The sequence below is a fragment of the Chinchilla lanigera genome, unplaced genomic scaffold (assembly GCF_000276665.1).
Source record: "Chinchilla lanigera isolate Chin_1 unplaced genomic scaffold, ChiLan1.0 scaffold00094, whole genome shotgun sequence".
In the NCBI taxonomy this organism is placed as follows: domain Eukaryota; kingdom Metazoa; phylum Chordata; class Mammalia; order Rodentia; family Chinchillidae; genus Chinchilla; species Chinchilla lanigera.
The window spans coordinates 1,192,007-1,201,924 of record NW_004955495.1 but is presented as its reverse complement, the minus strand read 5'-3'; the positions used below and the strand labels follow the sequence as shown (position 1 = coordinate 1,201,924).

Sequence of the window (9,918 nt, the reverse complement as noted above, 5' to 3'; positions counted from 1 at the left end):
TGTAGTGGAACTTGTATCTCTATTAAAGATGGAATAAATGGAGGGTAGCTGTTATGGCTTGTGTCTAGATGTCCCCCCAAAAGCCTCATTCAGTCACAGGTGGGGTTTTTTAGAGGTGGCTGGGTCTGAAGTGTATGACACTGGATTTTATTGATGGTGCAGTGCTAGGCTCAAGAGCACTAGGATTAAGGGTGTGAGTGATACCCACTCTTAAGTAGTCTGGGTAAGTCAAAGGGGCAGAAAGATGCTATTAAGGTCCTTTGTTGCTTTTGCTACCTCCTGCCTGCCATGAACTATTGCCTGTCTGTCACACCATCCTACGTTGGAGCCAGCTGATTATGGACTGAAACCTCTACAAATTGTGAGCTAAATAAACCTTTGGGACTGCCTTGTGGGAAGAATCTGGAAAGGTTCAGAGATGCTGGGTGAAAAAACAGAGCTGGAATGCCTGAGGCTGTACTTGACAGGAGATTCTGGTCAGAGCTCAGAAGACCAAAAGGCTGATAGAAAACCTGCCAGTAAAGACTAGTCTTGGGAGGTTTCTGCTGGGAAGGACTGCATTGACTGTTGGACTCCAGACAATGTGTGTTACACCTTGGCAGAAAGTTTTTCTGCATTTTGCTTGTATCCAGAGACTTTGCCTGGGACTGAGATTAAGGGTGGTGGACTAATTAATCTTGCAGAAGAAATTTCAAGGGAGTCTAATGTTGGTGGAGGCATGGCTACTGTTGGGGGCTTTTAGCCAGATTTATGCTGAGAATCAAGAGCAAAGAGCCCAACAAAATGAGTTAAAGTATGGGTTTGGTCAGAAAGGAAGCACCAGTAAAGTTATGGACTGCAAAGATAGAGCAGAAGAAATCTTGATTGCTGAGAAGGAACAGGAGACTAGAAAAGATGGCCTGAGGGCATCATAAAAAGCAGCAGCACTCCACCCCTTGCAGCCTCAAAATTGCAAAAGTGAGACTGCTTTGAGAAGAAAGCCCCAGAGCACCATGCCTCAGAATGGCAGTGGTATAGAGAATTTATTCCTCAGAATTGGAGTCCGAGAGTGCTCAATGATCTAGGCACTGGACCCTGGCAGCCAAGAGGGAAAGAAACCTGGCTACTGCTTCAGCTGGCAACAGACCTTGGCATCATCCACGTGGCCCTGGTTTTAGGTGCATGCAGAATGTAAGAGTTGTGGGATCAGGAAGATTTCGCTTCCACTCAGATTTCAAAAGCTCTGGGAGGCCAGGCAGTGTGTCCCTGAGAGGGCAGTGTGTGAAGCTGTGTGAAGCCAAAGGTGCAGTGGAGACCCCAGAAGTTAGGAGAAGCCAGGAACATGGATCATCTGAGGAGAGCTGCAAGGAGGGAGCAAAGCCCACCCCAGAGAGAAGCTATGGGAGCTTTAACCACTGACAGTGCCACAGGGGTGGAGCTACCCAAGCTCTTTGGAGTTCATACCTTGCCATGGATTGCTGGGAATGCTGGAAGTGGAACTGTGGGATTTAATGCTGGATTTTGGTCTTGCTTTGTTCCCATTCCTTGCTATCCCCGTTTGTAACTTGGAATGGAAGTATCTATCTTGTGCCATTGAATGTTGAAAAGTGTTTAACTTTCATTTATACAGGGGCTTACAGCTAAGAGTTTGCCTTAAGTCTCGGTGGAGACTTGGGACTTGGACTTTTCAACAATGTTGAAATTGTTAGGATTTTAGCAACTCTTACAGATGGACTGAATGCCTTTTGTATAAACGGATGTGCATGAGTTTTGGAGGGGTAGGGTGGAATGTTATGGCTTGTGGCTAGATTTCCTCCTAAAGCCTCATGCAGTCATTGGTGGGGCTTTTTCAGAGGTAGCTGGGTCTAATATGTGATGCATGGGTTGATTCATGGTGCAGTGCTAGGTCCAAGAGCACTAGGATTAAGAGGGCAAATACTTCCTGCTGTAAGTAATTTGGGCAAGATAAATGGGGCAGAAAGATGCTGATAAAGTCCCTTGTTGCTTTTGCTACTTTCTGCCTGCCAGAACTGTTGCCTGTTGAGCATACCACCCTGCCATGGAGCCAGTCAATTGTGAACTAAATAAACATTTCCTCCTTTAATTTGGGTGTCTGATATTTTGTCTCAGCAATGAGAAAAGTAACTAAGATGATAGTCTCAGTCTCACTCTGGAGACCCATAGTATGTCACAGACACCACAGGATTGCCTCTGAGAGGCTAGGAACATGTAAATGGAAGGGAAAAAACATGTAATTTCCATCCTTCCAACAGTGCTAGATGGTAGGACCATCTTTCTTCTCTGTCTCTGTCTCTGTCTCTATCTCTGTCAGCATTAAGGCACCCCACATACACCTTTGCCAGAAACAGAAGTCCTATGATAATCTTATGTCCACAAAAAGAAAAATGAAATTCAACATATATAGACACAAGCAGGAATGGTATCAGTTAACTGTTGAAATTTGAAACTAGGACTACAAGAAAATATGGAAGACAAGGTAATAGAACAATTTTAAGGCCTTCAGTTAGGTTCTCAAATGACATATAGTAAGTCCCCAATTTACAAATGAGTTCTGTTCCAGGAGATGTTTGTAAGTTGGATTTGTTCCTAAATCCAACAAAATGAGTCCTATATGGTACACCTGTGAAAGTTAACAACACAAATGTTTGTAAGTTGGGGACTTAGTAAAGGAATGGTTGGAGAAATTTGGGTACATCACAATTAAGGCAAAATTATGGCAAGCATGGTGGTATAAGCCTATAATCCCAGCATCTGGGAGGCTAGAACAGGAGGATCACAAATTTGAGTCCAGAGCTGGGGATTTAGCTCAGCGGCACAGTGCCTGCCTGCCACGTGCAAGGTCGTGAGTTCGATTTCCGGTTCTGAAGAAAAACCAAAAAAAAAAAAAGTTTGAGTCCAGACTGGGCAATTTGATGACTTAATGAGACCCTCAAACAAACAACTAAACAAGGGGGGAGAGGGCTAGGGATGTAGATCAGTGATAAAACATCTGCCTACTATGTATGAGGCCTTGGGTTCAATCCCCAGCCTGTCAAAGAAAAATACAGGACAAAAACGTTTACCAAGTTAGTACACATGAGCCCTTTAGTTTCTGTTTTGTATTTTTATTTATTTATTTATATATTTTTTGTTCTTTTTTGAGACATGGTCTCACTATGCAGTCCAGACTGGCCTTGAGTTTACTTTGTAGCCCAGGCTGCTCTCGAACTCGCAACGATCCTCCTGCCTCAGCCACCTGAGTGCTGGGATTACAGGCGTGTGCCACCACGCCCAACCTTGTTCTGTATTTTTGAGACAGGATCTTGCTGTGTAGTTCAGGCTGGCCTTGAGTTCACTAGGTAGCCAATGCTGGCCTCAAACTTGAAGCAATCCTCCTACCCCAGCCCCTTGAATGCTGGGATTATAGGCATGTGCCATCATGCTTAGCTAAGATTATTTTTAAAAAGACCAAATACTGGAAAAACTGGGAAAACACATGACCAAGTATTTCACTACAAGAAAAATAGCTAGAGTAAGTAAAGCTATGTCTCGTTGTTGTTTTTGTCCTTTTGAGACAGGGTTTTGCTATGCAGTTCAGGCTGGCCTTGAAGTCACTTTGTAGCCCAGGCTGGCCTGGAATTCACAGTGATCCTCCTGCCTCAGCCTCCCAAGTGTTGGGATTACAGGCATGCACCACCATGCCCCACTAAAATATGCTTTGTGTACAATGAAAAAGAATAAAATCGCACAGGGGTTAAATCAATCAGGCAGGTTTCAAAAATCACCTAAGGAGTATCTTGTGGAAAATTCAAGAAATGATTGATTTCCACCTGTATGTGAATTCAATAGGCTGAGTGCACACAGGAGTTCTGGCACTGGAAGAAGTTTCTTACTACTAAGACAAAGTGGAAGTGCACACCATGATGCACAAACACATGGCAGAGAAACAGGTAGTCAGAAGAAACATTAGCAAGAAAACACAGATCACAGCACTTACTGGGATTTCTACCAAAAAGACAAACTAAGGCAGGAAAAAAATATCTGAAGGGCAAGTGCACAGATGTCTTGAGCCTTGTCCTGGTTTGACTTGGGGTAGGAGAAATATTGGCTTGGTTCTCCAGGTTAGAGGAACTGGTTGTGGATCTGGGCTTTGGATTCATTTGAATATGGAATATATGCTCCCAAGTCAGTTAATTACTATCTGGAGGAATTACCTAGACCAGGGAGGGGAAGTGTCTTCTCAGCCAGCAAAATATGCACGATGTCAGTGCATCTTAACATATAGGAAATGAAACTCATAACTAATAAATTGGAGAATGTTCTGACATCACACTTGAGAATGAGGACCTTGGAGAATTACAATAATAGGGCATTAAGTTGCCCTATTATTAAGCCCTAAAGAGCACAGGAAAAAAATATTCTGAGTAGGAAGAAGGAATATAATGAAGTATAAGCAGCCTGCATAAGTCTGGCCATAAGAAAGTTCTCCATTATATGGCACTGTTCAAGAAAATGTATCTGAAATTTTCAGACCTGAAAACAGCTTTAAAATTGTAGAGTTGTAAAATGTGCTAAAATACATGAGTTTGACCATAATGAAGGTGGAAGTCTGGAGTTGTGGTGAGGGTTTGCACTCTACTGAAACATATGTAAAAATATGGTTTTCTTTGAAACCAAGGCAGAGAAGGAAATCAACGACAGCTATAGGAGGTAACATGGCCCTTGGCTGTAACAGTGGGTAACTGATACACAGCCAGTGCCTCCTGAGGGAACCCAAAAATTTTTTCATCAACTTTCAGGATGGCACAGATGCCAGTAATCTCTTTACGTTTTTTATAGGCATGGAGTGTACAGCTGTATGTTATGGCTGAGTTTGCACCAGGATTATGGGCTATGTCAATAGCAAGCTCAGGTACACAACAGAATCCCAAATACCAAAGTACAAAAAGCAACTCTTGTGTAGTTTATGCCTGAGGCATGCTGGTCCATGGGCATCGCTATGGAGGAGGTTCTGATGATCTTATGAACTCATCTCTAGTGAAGACAAGGAAGTCTTCTCCAATGGTGAGGTCTTAGGGTTGGGGGGCATCTTCCCTGGCACTGAGCCTCTCAGGCAGGAGAATATGTGGGCTGTGACACTGGGCTGTCATTTGTTTGTTTGTTTTGGTTTTTTTTGTTGTTGTTGTTGTTTTTCTGGTACCGGGAATTGAACTCACGACCTCGCACATGCCAGGCAGGCGCTGTGCCAGTGAGCTAAATCCCCAGCCCCTCGGCCTGTCATTTGTTAATATCACGTTCAAGCCCAAGGGTAAGGCCACCCTGCAGTATGGACTTCACTCATGACCCAATGTGTCCTCACACTCAAGAAGCTCTGAACAAGTTCCTGGGGTGACCTCCAATACCTCATTTCAAACCACTGGGACGGCACACAAGGCCAGTCTATGAGCTGTGACAACCCACACAAGGGACTGGTCTGATGATCTTTGGGGTCACTGCCAAGAATGAAATGTGCTAACACATGGCTAAACAGCAACATCACACCCCCAGAAGAAAACTCCACCACCCACTCCTCATCACAAACATGCAACACAGAAGTACAGAGGTCTCTTCCATTCAAGATTTATTCTTTGCCTTGTTTGGGCTACATCACACTGGCTCGATGAAGAGCCACAGAAAGAGCCATCAAGTGGCTAGAGCCCTGATGGCCACACATAAACAACCCAAGGTTGCTCAAGCATCAGAAGTATGTAAGTTTGGACCACTGAGGCTGCGACCTGGTTGTGCTGCACACGTCTGTACCCAAGGGCCACACATTCGTCAAACATTCAGGAGGTGCCATGGTGATTTCCAGCATGGTAGGCCATGGTGACAAGCTGTGTTCACGGGCATTTTTTTGTTTTGTTTTCAAAGTACACGGAAGGGAAAATCCATATTTTACTACCAGTCCCAGCTGTTGCTTGACTCACGCATACAGAATTGCTTTGCCAAGCAGAAGAACGAATATAGGACACGGAAGCCTGTCCCAACTCCTTGCACAGCCAGATGTCACAGAATCTCCCATTCTCACGTGCGAGTGCCCTCCTCCTATGGCCATGAAACTGAGGCATCTCATACTACTAGCTACTCACTCATCCCATTTTCACTCATCTCTTCTTTCACCCCCACCTTTTATCTGAAAGGATCAGACACGAGAGAGAAATAAGAATGTTTAACCAACACTGAGTCTATACCCCAAACTTGTGTGCTGTGAGCCTCTGCAGGACCGTGTTTCAGAGCATGACAAACCAAAGAATCTACAGTGCTTAAAACAGTACTGTTTATATCCCAAAGGCCCACTTTTCACCAGGCTGTTACCCAGAAGTTGTAGCAACTAGAATGAAATGATGTTGCTCAGAAAGGAAAGAATGATGAATCCCTCTGGGAATGATCAGGACAGAATCACAAATGTTCAAAATAAACAAGGACCATCTGGATGGCTGTATTTTTATCAGCATACCAGATTGTAGGACATGGGGACAAAATTCCTATATCCCATATATTCAGTTTTCTCTTGGGCATAAATCAGAATGGTCACTAAATGCTGAGGATTAACAGCATGTAAAAAAAATGACTTTATAACATTTCTTACCTTCATAAGGTTTTCTCCACTGTGAGACCACAAGTGAAGCTTAGTAGAACTACAACTTTCCACATAATTTTACATCAGTGTCCCTCCAGCGTGAAGTCTCACACATTTCAGAATAACTTCCCTGGAAACTGAAGACTTTCATATTTCCTTCTTTCAATTCATGGGGCATCTTGAGTATGGGTTCTTGAATGTCTTCAAATTAAACTGGAGTAACTGAGGGCTGCCCCTCATTCTTTCTATGAATAAGGTTACTCACCAGTGTAAACTCCACTGCGATGATTAAGATGTGAGGAATTCCTAAAGGATTTTTGGCACTCCTCCCATTCAAGGCGTTTCTGTTCTGTATGAGTCATTAAATGGTCACTGAGTAGGCAAATGCTGCTATAGGCTTCCCCACATTCCTCACATTTATAGGGCTTCTCTCGGGTGTGGATTTTTACATGGTGAATTAGGTTCGAGGACGAAGTGAAGGTTTTCCCACATTCCCTACATTCATAGGGCCTCTCCCCAGTATGACTTCTGACATGTTCAGTTCGGCTTGAGGAGGTGGTAAAGGCTTTCCCACAGTACTTACATTTATAGGGCTTTATTCCGGTGTGAATACGAATGTGTTTAGTAAGGTATGAGAAATACTGGAAGGATTTTCCACATACATGACAATCAAATGGCTTTTCCACTGTGTGAGTTTTTAAGTGTTCATTGAGCAGATTACACCTATTATAGGCCTTCCCACATTCCTGACATTCATAGGGTTTCTCTCCAGTGTGAATGGTTAGATGTTTACGCAGGTATGAGACATTCAGGAAAGCTTTCCCACATTCCTTACATATATAGGGTCTCTCTCCACTGTGAGTTCTTATATGTCTACGTAGGTATGAGGACGCGTGGAAGACCTTCCCACATTCGCCACATATGTACGGTATCTCTCCACTGTGAGTTTTTCTCATGTGGTTATGGAGGTATGAGGAAGTAAGGAAGGCCCGTCCACATTCCTTACATGTGAAGGGTCTCTCTCCACTGTGAGTTTTTACATGTCTATGTAGGTATGAGGAAGAATGAAAGGCTTTCCCACACTCCCCACATATATAGGGCCTCTCTCCACTGTGAGTTCTTCTTACATGGTTACGCAGGTAGGAGGAAGTAAGAAAGGCTCTCCCGCATTCCTTACATATGTAGGGTCTCTCTCCACTGTGGGTTCTTACGTGTTGAGAAAGGCGTGGGGAGGAAGCGAAGGCTTTCCCACATTGTTTACACTCATAAGGTTTTTCGGAAGCATGTGTTGGTATGTGCGTAATAAGGCCTGAGCGCTTAGTGAAGGCTTTTCCACAATCCTTACATTTATAGGGTTTCTCTCCAGTATGAGTTCTGAAGTGTTCCACTAGCCTCGAGTAAGTTGTGAAGGGCTTCCTACATTCCTTACATTCATAGGGTTTCTCCCCAGTGTGGGTTCTCATGTGCCTATTAAGGTTTGAAGAACGCCCAAAGGCTTTTCCACAAGTCTTACATGTGTAGTGTTTTATGGTATTCATTTGAACAGGCATAGCATGACCCGTGGAGTGAAATAAATTTCCTGTATTCCATATATTTTGAGTTTTCATATGTGTCTTGAAATAGGAGTGTTCACTGAAGATTTCTCCATACTGCGTATAGTCACAGAGCTCCCCTGCATTCTGGTGTCCTGCCTGTTGATGAAGGGATGAATGATGGTTAAAAGATTTTTCAGACTTGTCAGTGGGTTCTACCTATCTGCAAACAGAAATATTATTGTAACTATGATTTCTGCCATTTTGATCACATGCGTATATGCCATTCTCTGTGGATTCCCTTCAAGTTGGATAAAGAAACCCAACACTAAATACTCTGTGTCACCAGGCCTCATCATGGAAGTGCTCCTCTCCATTTTTATGAAATTCTTTTAAGACTCTCAGTACCCGGTTAAAATTGCAGGAAGGTATACTTGTGGGAACTCTGAAGCCCTAGGTTAGAGCTAGGATTAGGGTTTCACAATTCATCACATTCGAGACATTTCTCCCACTAGAATTAATGCCACTTCTCTCAAACATCTCTCCTCTGTGCTAATTTTCTAGAAAGGGATTTGACAGGTTCCTGCCCGGGTATGAATTGCTGAATTATGGTGGTGGTGGTCTAATAGGGCTGAAGCCCAAAACAACAGTTTATCTTCCCAATGACCACACCCCCTTTTCTCTTCCCTTCAGCCCCAGTACAACTTCCTCTTGCCCTTCCCGTGCACGCGAAGAAACCTCCAATCAGCTCCGGACATGTCACTAAGCCCGCCCCCTAAGCTCCGCCCCTAGCCGGAATCTTCATAAACCCCAGCTCCCCTGTCTGACCCCGGAGGAGTCTGGTATGGCATGCTGTCCTCTCCTCTCCATGTGCGCAGTAAAAGCCTTCTTTCTTTTCTTTGTTTGGTTCTTTTCTGCATCAGAAACATAACATGATTCTCAATCTCTGGGTGTTGTAAATAAGAAATCTCCCTTGTTAATCTCAGAGTTCAACACTATTCTCATTTCTTCCCTGTTGACATACATATGAATGGTGATAAGGACCTTATTTACTATGTACTTCATCATCATTCTATGATGATGATTATGATTTTTAACATTTTTATGACATTCATACAGTTCCTGTCATGTCTTCTTTTCAAATTGAATGACAGAACAGCAGTGCCAGAACCCTGATTCATCTGCTTAATCTTAAAACTACTGTTGAAATATTTACAAAATTGCTTTAACAAGTCAATATCTAATTACACACATGGGACTATGTACTTGTATCTCTAGAGGATTTCATAATAAGTTTGGGACACTCCCAAACTCATTATATTCAGAGTATTTCTCTAGATACATTGATCCTGCCTGGGTGAATGTTAATTTATTTTATATAATGGAATTCCACATCATCTGAGTGTGAAAAATAACAAAGATCCCTTATCAGTCTTACTGTTGGCATCCCATTTGAAGTTCGTCTCCTCAAAAAATTCTGCTGAAATGCTTCCTCTTTGCTGCTAAGTTGCATTTCCCATTCTGAAGACAAAAAGAACAAATTAAAGGTTAGAGAAAGAAATAATCATTTGCAGGAGTTAAAAATGATAGAGTTCATTTATATTTCTTTGCAAACAAAACCTGGTTGAGTATGAAAGGGAAGAAGGAAGGAAGGACAGAAAAAGGAAGAAGAAGAAAGAAGGAAGGACAAGGAGGAGGAAAAGGAGAGAAAGACAAAGAAAGAAGGAAAGAAAGGAAAAAAAGGAAAAGCAAGCAAGCAAGAAAGAAAAAGAAAGAGAAAAATTTGAG

At 42.9% G+C, this 9,918-nt stretch overlaps 1 protein-coding gene across 1 annotated transcript in view; it reads right to left on the bottom strand.

Moving 5' to 3' along the window:
* Nucleotides 1–6,860: 6,860 nt before the first annotated feature.
* The window catches only part of LOC102023926 (zinc finger protein 426-like), a 22,107-nt gene continuing 19,049 nt past the window's right edge, over nt 6,861–9,918 (bottom strand). Inside the window, 3 exon segments of the mRNA XM_013505073.1 lie at nt 6,861–7,016; nt 7,018–8,289; nt 9,569–9,651. Of these exon segments, the coding sequence (XP_013360527.1) occupies nt 6,960–7,016; nt 7,018–8,289; nt 9,569–9,651 (1,412 nt within the window). The 3' untranslated portion in view covers nt 6,861–6,959.